At 30.9% G+C, this 26,838-nt stretch overlaps 2 protein-coding genes and 1 long non-coding RNA gene across 3 annotated transcripts in view; 1 reads left to right on the plus strand and 2 right to left on the minus strand.

Annotated features, from left to right (window-relative positions):
* Window positions 1–26,838, plus strand: part of LOC123259718 — a 258,178-nt gene that overhangs the window by 72,285 nt on the left and 159,055 nt on the right. The gene's annotated exons all lie outside the window — the stretch shown is intronic.
* On the minus strand, window positions 9,357–25,102 carry LOC123259725. Its single transcript, XR_006508308.1, has 3 exons — window positions 24,916–25,102; window positions 15,509–15,511; window positions 9,357–9,368 (listed from the first exon to the last, which is right to left on the minus strand). It is a non-coding gene; the product is annotated as an uncharacterized LOC123259725 (long non-coding RNA).
* LOC123259719 lies at window positions 12,022–14,680 on the minus strand. The gene is made up of 3 exons (XM_044720379.1): window positions 14,555–14,680; window positions 13,111–13,379; window positions 12,022–13,020 (listed from the first exon to the last, which is right to left on the minus strand). The coding sequence occupies exons 2-3, from the start codon at window positions 13,374–13,376 to the stop codon at window positions 12,282–12,284; spliced, it is 1,005 nt and encodes a 334-aa protein (XP_044576314.1). The 5' UTR covers window positions 13,377–13,379; window positions 14,555–14,680; the 3' UTR covers window positions 12,022–12,281.

The following is a 26,838-nucleotide window of genomic DNA, read 5'->3' on the forward strand; positions in this document are numbered from 1 at the left end:
TGATGGGATTAGCGCTTGACTATCAACATCAATATCTGGATAAGCATCCTCCTTTAAACATCTTCGATTTTCTGAAATTTTTATCATAAAACTAGAAAAATGTTTGTGACAAAGAGGATACTTCCAAAGTAGATCTGATGAAATTTCATACATTTTTGGTACACACTTAATCATCGCTCGCCATGTCAAAGCGCGAATTTCGTCTTTAGAAAAATAATGTTTCGGTATGGATTTACCTGAGGAACATCCCAACACTGAACATTTATACCCCATTGAGGTGTTTTTTTTTTATGAAATTATCAGTAAAACAAATTTTTTTTACTATGTTCAGAAATTATAATGTTATATAAATGTTCTACACATAAACTGTATTTGAGAAATTACAGTTGTACCCAGGATAAGTGAAATATCCATGTTTTTTACTTATAACTATCTTAATTATGATTTAAATAAATATATAAGCAATTAAAATAACGATTTATCATTTGATTTATTTATTTTAATAATTTTACAAATAAAAATATTTGAATTGTATTTTACTATATATTTCATATACTATTGTCTGATTATACTATACAAGTTGCTGCTGCGCTCACAGCGCCATCGGCTCTAAAGACCCTGACTCAGAAACTATCCGACTATTATTTTATACATACGAGTGCGGACTCCCTGCTAAGTATAAATAAGAATGACAAAAGAAAACTATTCAATTTACGAATAATTTTAATAAAGAATAAACCATTATTTTCTTGAATTGTAGTTTTTAATTTTCTTAATAAGTTTTATAATGCAATGATATTTTCGCTATTTGTCTGAAACTATCTAGTTCTGGTTGGCTCCAGACATTAAAACTAGCATTTTTAATGCAACTTATATGAAAAATATAATGTATGACGCGGGATGAAACACAATTTCAGACCGAGTGATGCCAGCCCTCGCTTCGCTCAGAAAGGCAACTTCACTCTGGTCTGAAATCGTTTTGTTTCATCCCTAGTCATGCAATATACTATTAACTCAACTGTATAAAATTATTATCCGTATTGAGTTGAGCATATGTACACATGATTAAAAATGAGTATTTTATTAAACTTTCTATAACTTCAATAGTATATTACAATCCAAGGCCAGAAAGTTGGATTTCCTGGCGTATGGGATATGATGGCCGAGGCCATCATATCACATACGTCAGGGTATCCAACATTCTGGTCATGGGTTGTATACTATTTTTCTTGCTCTCCAGCCGAAAGTACGTAACCCCGTGGAAGGGGTTTTGCAAAACCGAGGCGAAGCCGAGGTTTTGCCGGGCGTGAGGGGGGTGCCGCCCGACTTTTGCAAAGCCAAGGCGAAGCCGAGGCTTTGCTGGTCGGGACGGGTATAAAAAAAAAAAAATAAATAAAAGTTAATAAATTGAAAAAAAATGTTATTTTAAACTTTACTAACAAATGCTCTGATTAAGAGTGATATCATGCACAGAATTTGTCACAAATATTTAAACTCATTCTAATTACAGAATTTATTTTTTTAAGTTGATTAAAAATTAGTTTTTAATTAGTAATCGACGGCTAAGAAAGATTGAAATTAAATTATTACAAGTTTGTAGAGTACATGGATCGTTTTATAAACATTGCTTTACTAACTATCAAATCATAAAAAATAAGCAAATAAAATTCACAAAACTATTATGTTTTATTTTTTAAATTTTTTATATAAATTATTTGTGCAGTATTATTAATAATAATTTATAATAATTAATAATAATTTATTATTAAATAGTTCATTAACAATGATCTAGTTAAAAATTATTTTTATTTTTTTGACATTTTTTGGTTAGTTTATGCGCTGACATGTTACATACAGACGATGTTGTGACTGTTATATATACAGTTGAAACTCGCTGTATAGGCCGGTCGCGCCACGAAAATACGAAAGAAAACGAGGTTCTGTGCTGCCGAGCCAGAAAATATGCGTAGCGCGCATGCGTTAGAGCAGGCCATAAAAGTTGCTCTTCCTGGAGTAAATTGCTGCCAGGAAGAGCGTACTTTCGGCTAGGAGAGCAAGAAATAGTATATTACATACCTAGGCCAGTAAAATAAGAAAAGTCTCAGATCACATGTAATTGTTGGCCGAGGCGAAGCCGAGGTTGACAAACATGTGATCTGAGGCTTTCTTATTTACTGGCCAAGGTGTGTATACTATTTTTCTGCTCGACGTAGCCGGAATGTGGCAACTTCGTTTAGCGCAGCGGCCAGAAAGTTGCCACTTTCCGGCCGGAGGGCACAAAAGATCATTTTATAGGATTGTTTTTTTGAAGTTACATAAGTTAATTTTATCTATTTTCTTAAACTGTATCTCACATTTTAAATACAATACGTTGTATGCTACAAATCAATAAGCAGAGCAGTAAATATCAAAAATTGTTAATCACAGCACCCATATACTTGCGATAGTCAGAATTTATGAGGACTGCGTGTGCCAAATCTCTTGTATTTTCCATCAGTTGATAAAATTCCATGCACATCATATTTATGTGAGAAAATTGTAATCTAACGCGAAAAATATATAGTCTACTCACGCATTTTGTACATTTATCGAGACGAAATAAAGCAGTACATCAGCGAGAGTAAAAAAGTACTATACAATTATGTGAATCGGCTTTCATGCGTCATCGCATTGTTCCCCTTCAATGTTGATGCAGACGCGACCATTAGCTAATCCCATCCATTATACACTCAAAATTTTTCTCTTTGAAAAATCGTATTAAAGCAATTTCAAGGAAAAGAAAAAAACTGGTACTTAGTGCAAGGGTGAAAGATAAGATGAGAATGTGGATTTTCGTGTAGGGATGGACGATATATGATGACTTTATTGAATTTTTAATGGGCATTCATTCTTTTATTTATATACCAGAAATATAGTCTTATCAAATATTACTTTTATATTTTGATTCATAATTTTAATTTTTCCAAATAGAATTAGCTGTTAGTATCGATTAGATCATCATAATGGGCTCAAGAGGCGGGAGAGGTGAAGTGACAGCTGACATATCGTACGTATCAAGTTGCTCTATTTGGTCAAGCAAATCGAGGTGATACATCTTCGTGAACCGTGAAACTTGATGCTTCTTTGCCAGTTAATCTTTCCTGTCATCAATTAATAGATTTTTTTTTAATTTGAAAAATTGCAATCATCAATTAAAGAAAAAATTTTGGTTATAGTTGTGGATATTAGAAAGATTATAAAGAGATAATTTATTGCTACGTTATTTATTAATCAATTTTCAATCTTTTCTTATGTTATGTATATAAAAAAAAGCATTAGACATTAGAATTTTATTAAACTACATTTATTTTCTTCATAATTTTTGAATAATGTGGTAAGTTTTTACATGCGTATTTTATATTATGTGCTTCAGATCAAATTTCTAATTTCATGTAGTTTACAATTGAAAAACGGAGATGTGTTATGCAATAAATTATAATATTCTAATACAATTGTTTAATTACTTCACTGTTGCCATCAATTATTAGCTGAACTTTTTTGTCACGTAAGCCTAATTATTTTGAAACACCATGGGCTCTAATCCGATCGCAAGACAATAGGCCTGCTTACCCTACGTCAGAGAACTCGCCGTTTATCGCAAATGTGCAGTATATTGGTTTAGTGATTATGATTAAGGATCTGTTAAGGCAAACAATAAGAGTTTATGATTGAAATGTGTTATTATTGAGATGACTTTTTTATGAAATTGAGTATTAAGGCCTAATTTAGAGATGTTGGTAATGAAAAAAAAAACTATCTATAAATTTTAATGTAAATTATTGATTTTACGGACATTTTCTATTAAATATTAATAAAAACTGGTCTAAGATTTTAACATATTTACTTAAATAATCAAATTATATTTTATATATTCGGTATTTGAGATGACTAATCATGACAATTTTGAAACAATATTTTTATTATCGGTTTTAAGTATTGAATAAATTTGAATTATAGTATCAACAATTTAATTAAGTTAAATTACGCTGAAATTGTGACTAGAATAAACTAACACCTAATTGTTACAATTTTTTAAAATGTTTAATTTTATTTTTGCTTTTGGTAAAAGTTAACATTTTTTGTTTATATTTTTAAGAAAATTTATTTGAATAATAATGAACATGAAAATCTTTTGATTAAGTTGAAAATTTTTTATTTTATCGCAAATATTCCTTAGCTAGACATTATTGACCGCAGGTACTTGATATATTGCTAAGAACTTCGATTATTTTTTAAAATTTGTTAAATTAAACCAGCACACAAGAAAATAAAAAAGACCATTCGGCAGCCGAAATGGAAGTAGATTTCAGCATGAATAGAAAAAAAATAAAACGAGGATTGTATACAAAACTAGGGTTTTTAACTTCTATGCAATCGACAAAAATATATGTCGACGAAAGAATTTTAAAACCAGTGCAATAGCAAATTTCATAACTGGTATAGCGGAATAAGATACGATTTTAAGACTACACATATGATATGGTACTTAAATTGAAGCTTATTTAAAAAGCTTTCAGATGCAATTTACAGAGATTCAATAAGTTATCCCATTCCGAAGTTATTCGGGTTAAAAAGTGAAAAATATGAATTTTTATAAATTTGAAAATGTTTAAATCCTGGCATTTCTAAAAAATTTGACGACTACACATATGATATGGTACTTTAATTAAAGCTTATTTAAAGAGCTTTTAGATGCATTGTACAGAAATTCAATAAGTTATCCCATTCAAAAGTTATTCAAGTAAGAAAGTGAAGAAATATGAATTTTTATGATTTTCAAAATTTTGAAATCCTGGTATTTCTAAATTACTTGACCGATTGAGCTCATCTTCGAACTTGACTTTGGTATTTATCTGTAGAATAAGTATGTTGAGTTTGGCAGAGATCCGATGTAAATTGGCGACGCTATCGTCGTGACAAGCCGCGTTATATCCGATATATATATATAAATATATATAATCACATATATAAACTTTTGAACCATATGCATTTTCCGACTCAGCTCGACAAGTATAGTCGAAATATAGCAAAATTTTTTAAAAGTTCCGTCATGAGGACCAATGCAATAGTTAGATTTCTATGAAATCTACTAAAAATGGTTTGTATATTTGACTAGACCTACCAAGAGTTGTGTATTTCGATGCGCTAAATCCGAATTTTCGGTTGGTGTGGCACGTACACCCCCAAAATTGTGAGTAAATCTCAAAAAACTACCAAAATGGTCGAAAATGGCAAAAAAATGCAATTATGCAAGCGAAAAAAATTTTTTTGTGTGCCGGTGGAACGTAATGGGTTTTTCCCAGTATTTTTATATATTCCCAGTATAATTATAAATCATGAAGCGTTCCACATTTTTATAAATATAAATAATGCTGTGAAGCGGGAAAGAATAGGAGTTACGGTAATTATTACGTGAAGCGTTCCACATTCACGTAACAGGATATTGGTAGGAAAGGATTGAGAAAGGAATGTGGAGAGGATCATCTTAATGTGAGTTTATAGAATATGCGAGAAAAAATTATTAAATAGCTCGGACTGGGATTCGAACCCAGAACCTTCCGAAGACATGTCGGCTACTCTACCATTTGAGCTATCCGGTCTATACTAAATTTCCTTTCGCTTATTCTATATACATTAAGCCACACCGTCCATCTTACGGTAAGCATTTTTATAAATATAAATAATGCTGTGAAGCGGGAAAGAATAGGAGTTACGGTAATTATTGTCTTTATCGCCATATATAATGATTTCAGTAAAAGTTTTAATTTTTCATTAAAATTAATCTCTGAAATTTTGAAGAAAATCTGCTTCTAAAAAATGTATACACCATGTCTCTCATTTTCTTTTCTTCTACTCCTTCTTCTTACCACAATTTTTTTCTACCGTTGAAAAATAAAACCGTCTGATTGGCTTATTAAAATTCAATCGAAAGTATTTATGAAGGTCGGGTGTAATATCGTGTCTAATTTAGTATACGATGGAATTAAAATATTTATCAAAACATTTATATTAATTCAGAAGGAAAAACCCCGTCCCATTGAGACAACCAACACCTGTGTCTTAATTAAAGTCGGTTTGACTTCTAGAGGAAGCTGGTCGTATTCTGTGCCCTTCGAGAGTCCGTCTGTATAGGTTGATTCCCATGGGTGCAATTTGCTCGCCTTCTTCTTCTTTTGTTGAATACCACACTGCAACTTATGAACCTAAACCTTTGACGGCTGCTTGGTAGCTTCGATTTTAAAAGGGAGAGCTTTATAAATTGTTACTTTCATCACTTTGACGGAAGCCGGCCAAAACTTACTTTATGACGGTGACATTAATTGAATCATTTTTCATTTGTGCAGGATCTAGATACAACTGCTAATATAATATGGTACCTTGCAATCTAAATTTAACTTCATTTTTCAAATTACAGCTATTACTCATTCGTAATTGATATTTGAAAGGACGGAATAGATGAGAAGTTCAAAGATTTAAAGTTAATTAAATTCATTTATTCTTTCTTTGTTCTTCAATTCCTGCAATTTTCTTGAGAATTAATCTTGTTGAACGATAATTATTAGCTTTATGAAGTTAATTATTAATTATAAAGTTCTATTATTTTACACTGAAAAAAAAAATTAGGAAAACGGTTGACCCTAAAGGTCATACCTGCATCTTCCCGCTCATTTCATACTTAAGGTAGTACGGTTATGAAAGCAATATTTCAAGAAATCCTCGAAACTTTGAATATAAGTCATTAAATACATAATACATATGCTGTTAAAATTTGAAGACGATTTACCACACCAAGCTCGAGATAATTGCAATTGAAAATGACATTTTTGTACATGTAACATAGGAGAAGCGTGGGAAAATGACAGTATTTTTAATTTTTTCCATCGAAAGAATTTCAAGACTTTATCAAAAAACTAGTAGATTGAAGAATATGATATTTCGAACAATTAAAAAAAAAATGAAAATTTTTTACCATGTAGTTTTCGAGATTAATTAAAATCAATTTCACTTTTAGAGGATTATTTTTAGGAGAGGGGGTACAAAAAACAGCCGCTAGTCACTGAAACCGTAGTGTGTGTGTATATGTATAGAGAATATAGTAGTGACGAGTACAGTAACGTTAAAAAATCTTAACCTACAACCTTAGCTCTGTCGATACGTATAACATGGATAGCGAGTCAAAATTTTTGATCTGGATTGTCGCGGAGGTACTACCTTAAGCGCACAAAACTGCATTTATTACGTTTTTGAGCTCTTTGAGCTCAAAAATACAATTTGTGTGATATTTTGAGCTCTCCGAGCTCAAAGAAATAGTTTTTTTTATGCTTTTGAGCTCTTCGAGCTCAAAAGTCTGATGGACGTTTAATAAAACACTATTTTTCGAATTTTTAAATCGCAATAACTTTTGAATAAATGAACCGATTTTTACGTGGTTAGTGGCATTCAACGCAGTTTTTAAAGCCTTATAAAAAACTTTTGAGTTTAGATTAATCGAACAAGGAATTTCAAAGTAATTCCCAAAAAACGATTTTTTCGATTTTTTTCGTTAATGATAACTTACGTTAAGAGTTGATTAGTTTCTAGAATCGATCGGTTAAGCTATTTGAAAGTTATTTCAAAAAAACCACATTTGAAAAAAATTTTTTTTGCAGTTTTTTTGAGATTTCTCAAAATCAACTGGTTCGAATCGGTCCCAATTATGGTCAAAATCTAAGTTCGGTCAAGCCCTTTCGAATGGTGCCAACCACGATGAAATCGGTCGAGCCGTTCAAAAGTTATAAGAGGTTTACATACGGCCGTACGCACACACACACACACACACACACACACACACACACACACACACACACACACACACACACACACACACACACACACACACACACACAACACACACACACACACACACATATAGACGTACAGACATCATCGCGGAAACATTCGGGGAGGCTTCCTAGGACCTCAAAACATCCGTTGAAAACTCAATTTTCGAATAACGGGGTGCAACCAATAACTTCCCGATTTTTGAAAATTTTCAATTTTCTTAGCGGGAAATTAAAAAAACTTGGTATTGCTCTATGAACAATACGTGGTATTTTGCTCAACACTAGATGCATACTGCTCAGAAATTATTATAACCTGGCTTTGCTGACATAATTTAATTTTTTAATAAATATTAAAATTAATAAAAACTGAAATTATAACTGTAATAATAAAAGCTTATTTTCAAGATTTATCAAGAATTATAATTACTTATAATGATTGTTTGAATTTATTTACTGACTATATATTATAAATACACTGGATATCAATAGCAACACAGCATACGCGGGAAAACTCGTAATTTACTATAGTATTACTACACAGAGTATAAATCTCAACCTAAACTCGGTATTGCTTTGAAAATTTTTGACTTATTTTGACTATAAGAAAACTCGCTTGATAATATTTTGCATACTGATAGGAACAATACTTATTTTTTGTGTATAAATTATGGAATTGACAATAAAAAAATTTGAAAGATTAAAAAATGCCCGCCAAAAAATAAAGAAAAAAAATTTTCAATGTTTGCTTTTCACAACTGTTACAAAAAAGTTCAGGTCGATGAAAAGTGCGATAAACGGCTTTTTCGATAGAATTTTCTTCTTAAAATCTTGCATTAGTGAATTGACTTTAAATTGAATCGGTTCATTGATAAATTTTCTCCACTATGCACTTTAACTCATTTTGCTAAAGTACTGAGTAGTAACGACTTCACTTAAAAATAAATCGCTAAGAAATTTAAAGTTATCCCTAAAGCACTTCTGTTCCGCGATTGAGAATTGAGTTGCGCAAATTCATGGAAACATTGATTATTTTTTACTATATCCGTTTTTTCTTTTTCATAATCCTAAGTAGAAAGTGAAAGGAAACAAAAAAATAAACACAGACTTTCCTTTCTTTTATTTAGAGTAGACTCTAGTATATTTACGTCCGTAAAAAATAGTATTGATATTTCTGACAAAACGTCCAGTCCAAAAGAAAGACGGATAAAAGTTCTTTAGTCTTTGATTCATCTAATATTTAGTTGAAAAATATTTGTATTTTTCTCTCTCAAAGGATGTTGAATATGCAAAAAAATAAAAGTAGAAGTCTTCGGTATAATATTCTCTTCAAAATTTTACTCTTATTTCGAGTTATCTAGATCGATTTTATTCAAGAATTTCACGTTTTCTTTTTAATCAAAGTAACGAATTATTTTATCGATTTTTAGAATTACCTAATTTCCTGCATCGTCAAAAACAAATCTTAAATATATTTAAAAACAACAGTTTCTAAAAAAATATTTTTAACTAAAAAAAAAAAAAAAAAAAAAAAAAATTAAAAATTAAAAAAACGTGAAAAGTTGTTAATTTCATTCAGATTTCTGAAAATCACGCTTAGATATATATTTTTGACTGATTTGAGCAAAAAGAACTCCAACTGAGCAGGAAATTTTAGGGATGGCCTGCAAGGTCAACCATTTTCCAGATTTTTTATTTTGTTTTTTTAAATGAGGAAACTTAAAAAAGGCGACTGCGTGGCCGAGCGGTTTAAGTCTTAAACTGCCCGTACAACAGTCGCTCCGGCGTGGGTTCGAGCTCTGGCAGTCGCAGTTTTTCTGCGATTTCCAAGGCTTGCTCCCTTGCCGACTGTACCCTGGCCAGGTTTCTGTGGTTTCCTTGGTCACTGTGCTAAGGGGCGGGGCACAGGCAAATGCGGGTGCGGATTGTAAGTCGGCCACAGCCGCTGAGGAGGTAAATGTATTGTAAATAGTTCAGTAAAAGGAGGGATGTAAGTCCCACGTGTCTAGGCAGGAAAGGCTGACACGTAAGTTCCAAAAAAAAAAAAAAAAAAAAAAAAAAATGAGGAAACTTTTTTTTAAACTAATTGTAAGAATGCAAAATTCTTGAAAAAAAAAAAAAAAAAAAAAATATTATTGTTAGTTTCGGTGAATAGTGTTTTTTTTTTTTTTTTCAATGAAGGCTTTGATTGTAAAGAATTATAATAATTAAGAAGACGAGTTTCAAGACAAAACATTCCTGAATCATGATAACTGGTTCTCTTTGAAATAATTTTGTTCTGCGATCAACAATATTTCTCTCGGATCAAGTAATTTTTTTCAGCGTAAATCATAATAAGTTCAAACGGATTGTATTTGAATTCAGTAGAATTTTTTCAAAGAGTGGCTTAATTACGGCAATCAGATCAGTTAATAAATCTCAAAAACGGATTATACGAACATCAAAGTGCAAGAAAAAAAATGATTGATGAATTTAGTAATTTCGGTAAAAGCTGTACTGAAACAACGGAGCAGTAAAAAATGGAGCTAATCTTGTCTCTTAAATCGTTTCTATCCCAAGTTTCATCCACATAGACGGCATAAATAGGGTGTGCTATAATATAACGATAACGTTTCAAGCGTCGTTCAACCATCAGTCGAAAAGTAGCAAGAAATTGAAGACGCTATTAGACTCCGGGTGTTGGATGTCTAATTCTCTTTCTCACATCTATTTGATTTATTTATTTATTTATATTTCATCCACTACATTTGTACCCTTAATTTTATAAAAAAAAAAAAGTATTCAATCAAGTTGCAATGCATGCTTTGAAAAGAAAAGTTTCTTCGACGGAATATTGATGTTAATAACTTCTAAATCAATAAACTTAAGTTGTACAGTTCGTAATTGTAAGTATTCATTAGATTAAAAACTGCCTTAGTCTTAAAGATACTATAATTACTCAACCTTGCTCTACTTTTGTTTAAAATATTTATATTTTATTTGTAAACTTTTAATTATACTGCAATAATTGAGTTTTGAGTTTAATTAAGCTATTATAAATGAACAAACTTTTTCTTCTATGATAAATGATAAGAAAGTTTCAAAATTGTTGCACTCATTATTAAAATGTTGCATAAGTATATAGTTAGTTGCAAGGACCAAGTAGTGTCTAATTAGGTTCTTCAAAAAATAAAATAAAACTCTTTGCATACTTAGTTAATGTCAGTCTCTTATATCTTATACTACCCAAGAATCCTCAATGAAAATATATTGCATGCCAAATAACGTACAAGTGCAATCAATTTTTTGTTACTTTTCCAGACTAGTTTTTTTTTGTTGCTCGATCCACTTTTTCTCTCTTTTACAACTGTATGTCTTGCGTGTTTACTCGCTGGAATTGCCCAGAGCTTTTTTATCATTCCTCGTATTTTTCATCTTGAAGCTTGAGTTTTTCACTTTAAGTCTAGAAAATCAGTAACTTATAATCGTTATTACTTTAATATTGAGTAATGTTGATAGAGTCCAAAATTTTTAGTTTTAAACTATTTACAAACTTATCAGATTTTTTAATTCGTATTTTTACTATCGCAAAAAATATTGCTAATAATTCTCAATATTTTATAATAATTCAAATACTAAAAGTCCTTTTCGATGATAATAAATACTCTTTAACAAAAAATTTCAAATTTTTCTTTCTTTAAATCCAGGCTCTACCATTTAACCCAAGAAATATTGTTCGACAAAAATTTTATAGAAATTTCATTGACTGAAATTACTTACAATACATCTTTGACAAATCAATGAATTGATTGCAAAGTTCGCATCGTATCAAAATCATTTACTAACAACTTTTGTTTATGAAAATATTAAAAATTCAAAATCAATTGAGAGAAAAGATGATCTCAACAATTCACGTTTAATATGTGCAGCTTGACCTATATCTATCAATCTACCTCTCTATATATCTAACGGAATCTTTCAACGTAACTTTTATCGACTTTAAGACGATTGATTGATTTTAAACTTTGCGCGTTTATCAAAGACCGATGACAACACAATAATTTGATAACTTTATCTAAATATCCTGGTTAGGATTTTCAGGATAACGAAGAATAACTTATTTTACGGGTTAAACTTACATCACTCATAAAATGAGAGTGAATATTGCTCTTTGTTTAATTACATAAAATATTACAATCTAACGCTTCTAGTTTTAAATATACTTAAAATTTTAAAAATTAAGTATAGAAATAAATTTCGAATGAATTCCAATCAAAATAAGAATATAGTAATTAAATACAGTAAAATGAACTGTTTAGTTAATTACTTTATTCTTATTTAATATTATTTTCTGTTTTTAACTTTAGTTTTCTGTTAAACCACATTTTTAACTATTAAAAACTATAATTCATTAATCAATATCAAACAGTATCTTGTCTATTTTTATGCGTAACTACAACTTGATTCATGAAGAGGTCGCTTACACGGTTCCACCATTTCTACACAACCGTGCTCAGCAAATCTGCATTTCTCTCTACGATAGTTGCATTTTTCTTCATGAGTCAGTTTCCTGCAGTACCGTGGTTCAACTTGACACCCATAAACAGCCCACCGACAGGGAACATGTGAATCAGGATCAACTTCAGGTTCAGCGCAGCTTATACTGCACTCAGAAAAATCTTCATCGTCATTTTCGTTATGATACTTCTGATAGTTGCATTTCATTTGATGCATATTCTTCCTGCGTCTCGGCATCTTCACCATGCAACCGTACCGATTGAACTTGCACTCAACCATTTCTTCAGGATCACCATCTTCAAAATGAAAGGAATCTAAGTCGCGTTGGATGTCATCCAGCGCATCCAGTCGATCTTTGTATATACACAAGTTTTCATGCACTTGCTTTCGCCATTCTGGCAATCTTACGTTGCAGCCGACAACGCTGTATCTACAGCTTTCCAACTCACCCTCGTCTGTATTTAGGTCAGTCGGAAGATGTTCTTCTTCTAGATACGGACGAAATTGGCATCTTGATTCATGTAAATCTCTGAGGTGCTCGGGAATATTGGCGTAGCAGCCCAGATATGAATATTGACAAGGAAGAAGTTCTTGGTCTTCCGTTGGAGGTGGAGGGCTCCAATGATGACGTTCGTTATCAATAAATGGTGCAGATGGCCTCGGGCTGTAAATTATTTATTAGCAGAATAGGTTATTTTGATCACTAGTCAAAGGTTATAAGTTTTGTTATATTATTTCGTAGAAGCTTACATACTTGGAAGAATATGCTGGATAAGGATGTGGCATGTAGTGCATAGCTGGTGGCATGTAAAATTCATGGGTGAATTCTTGAGATGACGCGTCAATATTCAGTTCTGATCGACATGTTGGGCAACAGTAGTAATAAGGCTTACACCGGTGACAAACAATGTGTCCGTTTGTGCACGAGTATTTGGATGAACTATTTATCTCCATCATGCAAATAGGGCACACACCTTCGTTCTTGAATTTTTCGTGAAGATTCGGGTACAGGTTCTCCATGATCTAGAAAAATTTTTTAATTTTTAAATATAATGAATTTTTTAACATCGAAGATTTTCATTTTTTATGTAAATTTTCGTCAAAAGCTCCATAGAAAAAAAATTTTTGACCCAGTATGAATTAAATCATTCTAATTTTCTGGGAAAATTAGGAAGAAAACAATAAGTCGAATTTTTTTATACATCAAATGCGAATTCCGAATTATACTACTAAAATTTAGTTAGATTATTTATAATCTTTCAATAGTCAATCTGAATTTACGAAAAGTATTTTTCTGTAATTATTCAAAATTTTATTTACATATTCATGTTTTAAATAAGTTTTGATATGAAATTATCTATTTTAACCCGAAAATTTAATTAGATATGTCGTCTCATTAGTTTTGTTTATAAACTTTCATAAAATTTGCAATCTGCGTTTAAAAATTGTAATAATTTTACGCATAATTCATTATAAAGTCATATTAGTTTAAAAATTTAAAATTCATGATGAATCAAAATACACTTGTATACAAGATCATGATTCACAATCGTACTGAATCCGATTATGATTCATTGTAATTTCAGAGTAATTTCTTTAATTCCGTATACTTTTACTATTATAATATTATTTATATTCTACAAGTGCAAAAATTGAGAGAATAATTTTAAAGATTACTAAGTTAAATATAGCATAGAATATTATAAATTGTACATATTAAGATTTTCTTAAAATGCAATCATGAAGTTCAAAACTGACAAATTTTTGGGAGAGGTAGAAAAAAGTTTATTGAAAGTTAATGGTTGCTTGAAAATAATATTTATCAATTATAATGAAACCAATTAATCGGATTGTATTAACTTTTATCCTATTTTTTATTTTGCGAATTGGATTATTCAGGTGATTATCGCGTTCACACGATTCTTATCAATGATTTATTGACATCAGGCATTGCAGATGTAAATTAATATTAAAGAAAATTTTTTTTTCTTTCTCACAATTTTATTTTTCACCAAAATGCTCAAAATAATAAACTTTAAAATAAACTTCTAACTTATAAATCTTTGATTTAATTTTTATAGAAATCTTAACTTTTTGTTTCACCGAGATATTAATAATCCTTTAATTGTGTAATTTCTAGTTTTCAACTGTAGAAATGAGTTCTATATTTTGTTTAAAGAAAATATTTCAACTCTTACCACTATTCGTTCGTTCAAAGAAGAATAATATTGCTAATAAAACACTTTGAATATTCCTGTCGCGTGAGAAAACTCCACGTCGCTGTTCACTTGCCGTACGTCAAAGTCGAAGTACTCGCCAAAATCATATCTGTAAAGACTGATAACACGACTTTATCTGATAAAACTGTTGATCGTGACGTGGATTGTTTACACAGCTGATGGTAAATACATCATATAGTATTTCTGTGTGTTGAGGCATCAGAGTAGTCTGGCTACAAAAACTTTTTATATTCATTGATATGCGTCATCCGTATAATATTGGACGAATTTTTATTCCATGATTCTATGGACTAAGCATTGATTTATTCTTTCAATACTGGTAAACAAAAATAACATCCAGGTATTACTTTGTTTTTCTATTTTTTGTTCGTCATGTTCAAAATATTTTTGTTCTCTAAACTTGTGGTTTTAAATTTATAATTAACTATCAAATAAAAATTAGAAAATTTTTATTTGGATTTTATAGTGAACCAAATAAAGGAAGATGTCGACGTTTCACAGACCCTGATAATTTTCATCAAAATAAAACGTATTGGTTCGATATGTAGTTTTATGTTTCTTGACATCGATATGAACTATTTGGTTTCAGTACAGCAGTGTAGGAATAATAATATAATACGGACAAGAGCGAACTCGAATGAAAGCGAAGACAAGGTATGTCACGAGAAAATTCGACCCGAGGGTGCACGGGTGTACAAGTGAAACCAAACGCCCAAGTGATACTCCCAGTATAATGTCTAGTGATGACCCTCCGAGTGTTTCAATCCCTTTGGAAATGTCACATCAAAGATACCCGAGTGTGTCTCATCGGTACATTGGCATAATGTTGGTTGACAATAAGTTGCTTATTCAAATTTGGTCTGAAATTTAATTTTTGAATTATCAAATGCATCAAATTGAAAACGTACAAACTCACTTTGGTGCTTTTTTAAAATTACCTTTTGACTCCGTTGTGTTACAAAAAAACTTAAGGGATTTTGCATGTTCTTATCTATTATAAAATAAATATATACTGATAAAAAAATTAACTCGAGTCAAGAGCCAAAATCTTGAACCAAGAATACCATTTTGACGAAAATGATTTTCTTGAGTCAAGAGAATAAATTCTTGAAACAAGAAAATTTTCTTAGATCAAGAATAATTTCTTAACTCAAAAATTTATTCTCTTGACTCAAGAAAATCATGTTCTTTAAAATGGTACTCTTGGTTCAAGAAATCGGCTCTTGAGTCAAGTTAATTTTTTTATCAGTGTAGGTAATTCGAATGAATGAATCATGAATGATTGAGAATTCCAATAATACTAACTTTATTTTTGTCAAGATTTTATCTACATGTAAACACCACTTGGTAATTGATATCTTGATTTATATAAATGTATGAAGTGACTGTTAATATTGCTATCTTGTTTTATTTACGGATTAATCAAAAATATTTTTCGATTGATAAAGAATTGAATAAGATTTTAATTATCAAAAAATCAATAAATACAATGTTAACCTTCAAAAGTTCAAGTCGATTGACTTCACCATTTTTAAATATGCTTCTTATACATATAGGTGGAGGTGTAAGACGTTGATTAAGTTAGTTAGCATTAACAATGCTTGTAATTTTAGGTATGCAGATGATGGTAATTTTTACAACATAGCGATCAAAAGATTTTCTCTTTAACTAATTTTATTTACCACATTAGGAATTTAAACTTATAGCGATAATATATTAAAACCCATTATATAATAATTATAAATATAAAAATTTTTTCAAGTGAACACTGAAATTTAAATTGTAGAATATATTCTCACTTAACAGCCGAGACCAGTGATTGCAGTTTCAATCGGCTTAGCGAAACGAATGGAAATTTTGAAAAAACGTTTTTAGAGATAATAGATAATTTAATAAACTATTTCACCACAAAGCGTTTTTTTCAAAAATTTCATTCGTTTCGTGAAACCAATCGAAACTGCAATTGCTCTGCTGTTGGCAGTGCGACAGAGATAGTTCCGCTGAACTCTGTGAGAGCAAAGCGAGAAAAAGATGGTCTCGCCTGTTAACACAATTAACTTATAAGAAATCTTACGTTTTATAAGTTAGTATATTTATTATTACATTTTTTTAAATTGAAAATTAATAAATTCTTCTATTGAATTATCGTGTTATTGAAAATAAAACGTCCTATTTTTAACTTCCCGCTAAGAAAATCGAAGATTTTCAAAAATCGGGAAGTTATTGTTTTCACCCCGTTTGATTTTGTATTTCGAAGTGTATGGTTTTTAATACAATTTTAATAACAACAATATTATGTATTTGATATTAATGAATCTGGTCCCAGCAAGATTATAAGGAAGTTAAACTGGCGTGGAGTTGTTTTTGATGGTCGTCTGAGGATGACCGCTGGAGGGAGGTTGACTTCCAACCGTGCGAAGCTGGCTTCGGGAGGTGAAAAGGAGTTCGGGAGGAACTCGTGGACTCGGTTTCGAGTAATTGTTTACTCGTTCGCTAGTTCGCTCGTTCGCTCGTTCGCTCGTTCGCTCGTTCGCTCGTTCGCTCGTTCGCTCGTTCGCTCGTTCGCTCGTTCGCTCGTCTCAAATATGATCTGTAAATCAAAGTGAACAATGTAGCTTGTTGTGAGTTTGAATGAAGATAGCGAGAGATTGACAGTGGATAGATTGTGGAGAGATAGTGGACTGTATGATCGAGTGATGATTTGAATTTGAGATTCTGATTTCAAAGGTGTGCATTGATTGGATGAAATTTATGTGGAGTAAAGGAGTGAAAAGAATTCGGTTTGAATGATTGCTTTGTGTAGATTATGTAATATTTTAATCTCAATAATTGTGTGAATTTTATGTATGTAATGGAATGCAACTCAAGAAGGGCTCAAAATAACACTGCACATGAATAGTTTGAGAACTTGCTCGTGAAGTCTCAACTCGACTCAAACTCAGTATTCGTATTGTATTATGCAAGGAATGTAAAATATGCGCAGCATCATAATGAGCGTATTGTGTCAGAACTCAGAAAGGGCTCAAAATAACACTGCACATGAATAGTTTGAGAACTTGCTCGTGAAGTCTCAACTCGACTCAAACTCAGTATTCGTATTGTATTATGCAAGAAATGTGAAATATGCGCAGTATCATAATGAGCGTATTGTAATTGAATATGAATTGGAATTAGTAACTCAGCTCAGCACCGGTGGGCGGTTTAGGGCTGACGGCCGAACCGACATCCTCCCGACGCTGAGGGAAATGTTGTATTGAAATATGTATGCAAGTATAAATTTGATTCGTACCTTTTTGGTATTTTAGGTTTACTAAAATACAATACCATGTGCTGCTTGAGCTCTTAAATGTCTGATGAATGTATTAGTGTAGCGGTTTAAGCTCGTGATTGTAGAGTTCTGATGATGGTGGTGAATCAACGTCGTGGTGAATTTCAATCACAGATTGATGAAAAGACACTGATATTTCACCTCACAATTCACTTTAAGTGAAACTCAGCGATTAAATGATGTTAATGTAGATCGTAAAAATTGGTACTTAGTTGAAAAACGAAATGCTAAGAAAGAGGAATCGATTTAAACTTGGAACTTGACTGAAATTGACGTAGTTGTCGCTCGGAGAGATCCTTTTGGACTGACTCTTTTGGTAGTATTTTAAGCACAACAGAGTACGGAGACTCTCTTCATTTTATTATTGGGAGTACATTTCCGAGAAATATTGTTAAGAAAAATACGTTGACAAAAATATTACACATATAAAAAAAAGGGAAAGTTAAAACGGAAAATATTTTAAATCGAACCAGATGAGCGCTCGGGTTACGAAGAGAACAAGAGACTGCATTTATATGACCTCAACGGACAGAGTCATAAAAGTAGGTACTTGAGTCTAGCGACCCGCATGCATGTATCCAAAAACTTACAGCCGAGAGTAAAATATTTAAAGATTTTACGTTTATTTTTCACATACTGAATAATTTCAAAAATTAGTAAATATTATAAAAATGAAATAATTGATTAATTGTGAAATTAGCTAAGAATTGAACACACCCCGTTTTGCAAAAATCGAGTTTTCATAAGATCTCGACGTTTGAAGGTCACAGGAAGCTTCCCTGACTACCCCGCGAGGTTGTCACTATGTCTGTATGTATGTATGTGTGTGTGTGTGTGTGTGTGTGTGTGTGTGTGTGTGTGTGTGTGTGTGTGTGTGTGTGTGTGTTTTTGGTGAGATAGAATTATTTTTAAAGCTTAAAAAACTGCGTCGATCGCCGCCAAGAACGTAAAAATTGGTCGATTGGTTCGAGAGATATCATCGACAAAATATTTGGAAACAAGGATTTTTTCAACATAACTCCGACATTTTTTGGAATAACTTTCAAACAGCTCTGCCGATCGATTCCAAAAACTAATCAGTTCTTAACATAAAAAAACCACGTCGATCACCGTCAGTCCGGTCAAAATCGGTTTATTCGTTCGTGAGTTATCGTTGACGAAAGAAAACCGAAAAAAGTGTTTTTTCAGAATTACTCCAAAAATCCTGGTTCGATCAAACTAAACTTACAGATTCTCCATGGGGCTTAAAAAATTGCGTCGAATGCTGCCAACCGCGTAAAATTCAATTCATTTATTCAAAAGTTACTGCAGTTTGAAAATTTGAAAAATTGTGTTTTATCAAACTTCTATCACACTTTTGAGCTCGAAGAGCTCAAAAGCATAGAAAAGCTATCCCTTTAAGCTCAGAGAGCTCAAAATAACATATAAATTATATTTTTGAGCTCGGAGAGCTCAAAAACATTATTAGAGCAATTTTAAGCACCTACACTGAAAAAAAAGTTTATTTCTACCAAGGAAATGTTTCCTTATGGTTAAAAAACTGGTATTCTTATGGTTAAAATACGAAAGTTTTTTAACTGTAAAAATACCATTTTCTCACTGTCAAAAAACTAGCCTTATAATAAAGCGTGGTATTTTAAGGTTAAGAATACCAGTTTTTTTATATCAAGAAAACTCGAATAAAAAATTTAGTATTCTAGGTGGAAAAAAATCTTTTTTTCAGTGTAGGTATGAAATTAGCGGGAAGTTGCACGGATGGCCTTCAGGGTCTACCGTTTTTATAATTTTTGAAGTTATACTTCTTTTGGCGCGTTAGGCAAAAATAATAAGAGGGTAAATTTTTGCGATGCGCGCGTACACCGTCACGAAAAACCGACACCCTGAAGTTATCTACTCAACATTTTAGTTTTTTAAAAAAAGTTACCAACAAAATAAAAATAAGTACATCTACGTATGTTTGAGTGAGAACTGGCAACTGTATTCACGATATTTCATATAAATATATATTTTTAACTTTCTGCTAAGAAAATTGAAAATTTTCAATAATGGGAAGTTATTGATTTCGGTCCGATTTTTAAAAGTCAAGTTTTCATCGGATGTCCATGTTTTGAAGTCCCAGGAAGCCATTCTGATTATTCCCGCCGAGGTGTTCGGCCGTATGTGTGTGTCATTAAATTTTTGTCGTACGATTTCTCAAAAACGAATCAACCGATTGAGTTCTACGACACTTCATTAGAAAGGGTCTATCAAAACGTATATATGATTAGATTTAAGAGTTAATTCAGCAAGCCATTCCGAAGAAATTAAAAAAAAATTTGAATTTTTACGTTTTTTAAAAATAACTCCAAAGCGTGTGAAAAAATCATAACAAAACTATGTATACATTTTTTGTTCTTAAAAAACCGCGTCGAATGCTTTTTTAAAAAAGAAAATCGAACGACACATTCAAAAGTTATCGTTGATTAATAAAATGTAAAAAACTGTGTTTTGAGCTTGAAAAGCTCAAATATTAATCAAAAAACATAATTCAAGATGCTTGAAATGCATACTTAGCAGGAAGTTCTAGGGTTGGTCTCCACGGTCAACCGATTTCCAGATTTTTTTAATTATGTAGAAATAATTTTTTTATGATATTTAAATAAACTTTATTTAACTAAATAATGCGTTATAATAAAACTTTCAATGTATTAAATACCTTTTTTTCTAATATTAGTGTCGTTTTTTCTACAAACGTAGGATAACACGATAGATAAAATATTTAGAAAGATTTTTATCTTGTTACACCAAAGAAGTTAACTTCTTACGTGCGTACATAAGTACACACACAATTTTTTTTGTCTGTCTTGATGTTTTTTTTTGTTTTTAATTTATATAATTACTTATGTAGAAGGTATATGGAGAAGCATATTTGTGAAGTACTAAAAAATGTGACAATGCCGAAAAAAATTTTTTTTTTAATTTTATGTTTTGAACTGGGACAGCCGCTCTATTGTAATAGTTATGTTCATATCGATATTAAAAATTACAATACAAGCATCCTTGACGCTGTTGTAAAATTATATCCATGTATAAATTATAATTTACCATGCTATCAGCTTGAAAAAAACTATACTAACCTGATCAGCTTTTTACACTAATGTTAAAAGAATTAATTCAATTTGTTATTAATAGGTCAGCTATGAAACATTGTTTAAAACCTTATCTAAATATTTTTTTAAAATTATATATTAAGTCCAAAAATATTGTCTCTTGAAAAACTTATTAGATTAAGAAGAATGATGTTTTAGAGAAAATTGTCACAAACAGTATTACATTAAAAATTTATAGAAAAGTAGGTCATACCACTTTACCACTTTGCATCCTACTCAGTAGAGCAATGAGGTTTCATAACCTCTATATTATTATAAAACAATATTTTTACTGCATTTGTTTATTGAATGAAAAATATGATATGATTACGAAAATTTTATTAAGTGCAAGTACTTTTCAATTTTATCAAGTAGAAGTACTTCAGCTTATAAATCACTTAAAATATTATTTTTTCTGAGCGGCAAGTTAATGCAAAAAGTCCTTCAAATTATAAGGAATATTATTTCGAAGTATATTTGTTTTGTATTATAAATTATAATCCTGTTATTAGGATTACGACTAAACTTGTCGACCATAAATATTATTAATTACAGAAAATCTGCATAAAATATGAGACTTTAAACTTTGAAGTTGTTTCTATTCACCCCGTTGATAGTGTCTACAATAAATTCACGTAAAGTGAAAGTTAATAAACTTTGACACACTTTATTTTTGCAGTTAACCAACCGTGTGGCTCATGAATAAATTTAAAAGCGAACTTTTCCTTGGAAGATCCTGATGAGAACTCAGTCTAACACTTTTAAGGTTACTGTAATCTTATAGCTTAATGACAAAGACGTGAATACTTTTCACCCGCTATAAGGCCTTAGCGTACGCAGCTAGATCATATGATCATATTATCTGCAATGATTTTTTTATTTCAATAATCTTCAAAAATTCCACTTGATCAATGTTAAAAGCCGAAATTTCTTGTTTTACTGCAAAATTGCTCCCTGTCAGTATTGCAGTACTTTCTTTGTTTTCATAATCAACCTGAACTAACTGTGGCATAATATTACGTACCTTATCATCATGTCCAAAAATCAAGATCCCAATGCTTTATCACATTAAATTAACTACACTTAAGGCATTCATTGAGAAAAATTAATTTGTTTCAAGAGAAAAATTCCTGTACCGAGAAAATTAGTTTGAAGAGTTTTACTGTCTTAAAAGAAGAAAAAAAAATCCGTACATCAAGTAAAATTTACTTAAGCTAAATAATTTTCTCAGTTTAAGGTTTTAAAATTTTCTACTTGAATCGAGACGCTAAAGCTTTTTAAATTGTTTTTTTGGCTCAAGGATTTTTCTCTCAAATTAAATTAATTTTTTTATCGTGTATATATTTGGACTTACTAAATTTTTTATTACTACTGTTAAAAAAATAGTATCTTCTACAGATAACTATTTGAGTTAACTCATTTTTACCTTATAATATGGTTATTCGTTTTTTCATTACGATGTTGTACGAAATATCCACTCTTATAATTTAGATGAAAAATATTAGGGGTGTGCGAATAGTGTTCGAATCGAATCGAATAGTACTATTCGAAATTCGAATCGAATATTTGAATAGTTCGAATAATTCGAATAGTTCAAATAATTCGAATAATTCGAATGTTTCAAATAATTCAACCAGTCGTTTTCTGTCGATAAACTAACTAATTTTTGTGTAAAAATTAATTCGTTTTATTTTATTTGACTAAATGGAGTCTTCATAATTATTTGATAGTAAAATCTGCTTATTATTTTTGTAACAAATACTTTTTGGTGTATTCGGACCCCCTACTTGGGGCACCTCGCCATTTTGACATTTCTCCGGGAAAATTCGATTTTCTTTTAAATGAGATCTACGACACGATGGTTCAAACATTGAAAGAGTGTAAAGGTAGTAATGAAAAAAGACAACAATGAAAACGTCGCATAAGCTTTTTAATAAAAGATTTTATAGATATGATATTTATCATATTTGTGAAATATATAAAATATATAAAAGATTAGTGTAGGTATTCGAATGAAGAGTCTCGATAAGTGTAACATCAAGATGACCTTACATAATTAAAAATATCGTCAGTGGACAAAATACGTCACTTCTCAATTATTGACATTTTTTTAAGTGTACACAGTAAAAAATTTTTCGTCAAATTTAACACAAAAATTTGTGTTGATGACTTTTTTTACACAATTTATGTTAAATCAACACTCTATTGTGTTGAATCAACATACTAAAATGTTAAATTCTACACACTAAAATGTTAAATTTTACACAAACATTTTTACACTTTACACAATGACGAAAAATTTTTTACTGTGTAAGCTCATCCGAAAGTTAAGCCAGTCAAGACCTTTCATTTGACTACGCACACGAATTTTTTCATATTTTTTATATATATGATATTTCTCATATTTGTGAAATATATAAAAAATTCGTGTAGGTATTCAAATGATAGATCTCGATAAGTGTAACTCTAGGATGAGCTTGTATCGTGAAACATATCATCAGTAGACAAAATACTAAGTCATTCTTCAATTCTTGACATTTTTTAAGACATCAGCTCATCCTGATGTTACGCTTATCGAGACTTTTTATTTGAGTACGCACACGAATTTTTTTTTTTATATATTTTACAAATATGAGATTTATTATTTGTATAAAATATATGGAAAAATTCGTGTGGGTATTCAAATGCAAGGTCTCGATAAGTGTAACTCCAGCATGAGCTTAAATCGTTAAAAATATCATTAGTAGACAAAATAAAACGTCATTTCTTCGTTATTGACATTTTTCAAGCAATAAGCTAATCCTAATATTACGCTCATCGAGACCTTTCATTAAAGTATGCACATGATTTTTTTCATATATTTTATATACCTATATGATACTTCTCATATTTGTGGAATAATAAAATATATAAAAAATTCGTGTGGGCTATATAAATATTACTATAGTGTAATATATCTATAGGCTAAATTTATTCAAGTTAAGAGAAAAATAAATGAATTTAAATAATTTTAGCTAGAAATAAAGCTATAGAATTTCCAAATGTAGTCTATATTTACACTACTTCAATGTCTGATCGATCGGGTCCGTAGATCTCATTTTTTAAAAAATCGAATTTTCCCGGAAAAATGTCAAAATGGCGAGGTGTCCCGAGGCGGGGAGTCCAAATACACAAAGAGATATTTATTATAAATAATAAGCAGACTTTCCCAAGTTGAAAAAATTAACTTGAATGAACTTAACTGCTATACTAAAACAATTGATTTAAGCTCATGTAAGTTCATTTTTTCGACTCGGGTTACTATCGAATAATTATGAAGACTTCATTTAGTCAAATAAAATGAAACAAATTAATTTTTACACAAAAATTATCCAGTTTATCAACAGAAAACGGCTGTTTGAATTATTTGAACTCTTCGAACAATTCGAATTATTCGGACTATTCGAATTATTCGAATCGAATATTCGATTCAAATTCGAGGCGAATAATTCGTAAACTCGAATATTCGCACACCCCTAAAAAATATGAAAATATATCATGTAAGCAAACTATTTGTAACGTGATTGGTTGAATATATCATAAGCATGAAAATATAGATAATTCCATACCAACGTTCACACGCGCGTTTGCGCGCGCAACGTATACTAGTTATGTTGTTAAATTGATAAAAAAGTTAACTTGATTCAAGAGAAAAATCGTGAACCAAGAATACTATTTTGAAGAAAATCATTTTCTTGAGTCAAAAAGATGAATTCTTGAGCCAGGAAACTATTCTTCAACCAAGAATTTTTTTTCTTGGCTCAAGAAAATCATTTTCTCCAAAATGGTATTCTTGGTTCAAGATTATTTTTTTATCAGTGAACGTTATTTAATTACACCGGCACACAAAAAAAATTAAGTAGAATGTGCATTTGACCGGACCTACCTAAGGGTACGTATTTTGGTCCGCTGAATCCGAATTCGAGGTCAGTTTGACCCCTACACCCTCGAAATTTCGAGAAAACTTCAAAAAACCGTAAAAATGATGAAAATTGGCAGTTTTAATGATAAAAAAATTTACACATGTTACATCGACTACAAATCGTATGTGGAACCCATACTGAATCCAAATTAGTAATTTGGAGACCAAAACATTCTTCATAAATTTGTTTGATCTTATCAGATAACGATCTTCGATTCCTTTCTAAATTGAATTCTCTACAAATGTAACAAAATGAATCAGGACTTTTATTACACAGATGAGAATTACTTCTTGTAATAGTATACTCTTCAGTAGCCAAGTTTCCCACTTCTGAAGAGCTGCAGTCGCTTGATGACGACACCTGCGAGCCTGCTTTCTCACCCTGACCAGACGCCGATACTGGGGCTCCGACTCCCTGCATCGTAAAGTACTTATCACTTGTACCTGCCATGACGGCACACACGCCGTTAACCCAGGGACTCTGCCAGATGGTTCTGTTGCCCACCGTCACCACGTGGAGGTGCCCTGGTTACAGGCACAAGCAATTAAGTCTTCAAAAGTCAAAAACGAGAGTAAAAAAACAAAAAAAATTACTTTTTTCGGAATTTTGGAGGGTTTGTGTGATTTTTTTACATTTAAAACGGCTCGTGGTCTCAATAAAGTTTCGATTCATATTCAGCGGATCGAAATACATGAAAATCACGCTTAGTTTAGTTCCAAAAAATTTTTTTTATCATTAAAACTGCCGATTTTCATCATTTTTACGGTTTTTCGAAGTTTTCTCGAAATTTCGAGGTTGTAGGGGTCAAACTGACCTCGAATTCGGATTTAGCGGACCAAAATACGTACCCTTAGGCAGGTCCGGTCAAATGCACATTCTACTTAATTTTTTTTGTGTGCCGGTGTTATGTGTGTTTATGTAGGAACTTGATAGATAGCGTTTTTAGAACTCGTGTGTCGACACACACGTTTCGTTTATTGCGCCAACACACCCGTACCTGCAAGCCCCATTCTTTCAGTTATATAGCTAAATGTGCTGTCGAAAGCTGAAGTGGATTTTTTTATAAAAAGCTTTTTCAATTGAATGTTATTTAATAAAAAAAAATTTTTTTTCTATTTTCTGTCAATAGAGGAAAACACAAATTTTAATATGGTACTTGAATTTTTAAGTTTAATATTAAATTATAAGAGATCTAGCTGTAAAATAGAAAAATACCTTTAAGAAATAAGACATACCTACGAAGATAATGATATTTTGATAATGAAATATTGTTATTATGTAATAATTTAGTTTTTTCCTTCAGAAGGACAACTATATTGATTTTAATTATAAACTCGTGTAATAATATTAGGTTATTCAGCAACAAAGGCATTGTAAAATTTCTATTAAAACTTAATTATCAAAAACAATACAAAAATAGTAAAAACTTCTTTATTTAAAATTGTTACATAGTTTTTGTTGGAACTTTCTATTGTAAAATGCAATAGATGAAGTACAAAGTAAACGTAGGACAGAGAAAATGCTTCATCAATAATCAATAAAATTCTCTATGACACTGCGGTCTTTTGCATTTTACCGTATCTTTGTTTAGGTGAAACTATTATATAGGTAGGTATTATATGGATAAATTGCTCAGCGTTCGTCATCGCCACTTCGTTATTCTATTTTTCACCCCAAATTAAATTGATGCGACGATAATAAAATTTGGTTTTTTACTGAACGGCTATCACTTGGTTTAGAGAAATTTTTTGGGTGTTTTATTTTCGAGATTTTCTGATCAAGTTATGGAGTTATTAAGTCAATGAATAGTAATGATTATTATGT

This window comes from Cotesia glomerata, linkage group LG2, assembly GCF_020080835.1.
Source record: "Cotesia glomerata isolate CgM1 linkage group LG2, MPM_Cglom_v2.3, whole genome shotgun sequence".
Taxonomy (NCBI): domain Eukaryota; kingdom Metazoa; phylum Arthropoda; class Insecta; order Hymenoptera; family Braconidae; genus Cotesia; species Cotesia glomerata.

Excerpts from the sequence above, each read along its gene's own strand:
- LOC123259719 (XM_044720379.1), bottom strand. The coding sequence starts at position 13,376 with ATGGAGAACCTGTACCCGAATCTTCACGAAAAATTCAAGAACGAAGGT. Across the intron at positions 13,021-13,110 it reads TATCCAGCATATTCTTCCAA|CCCGAGGCCATCTGCACCAT; the intron begins GTATGTAAGCTT and ends AATAATTTACAG.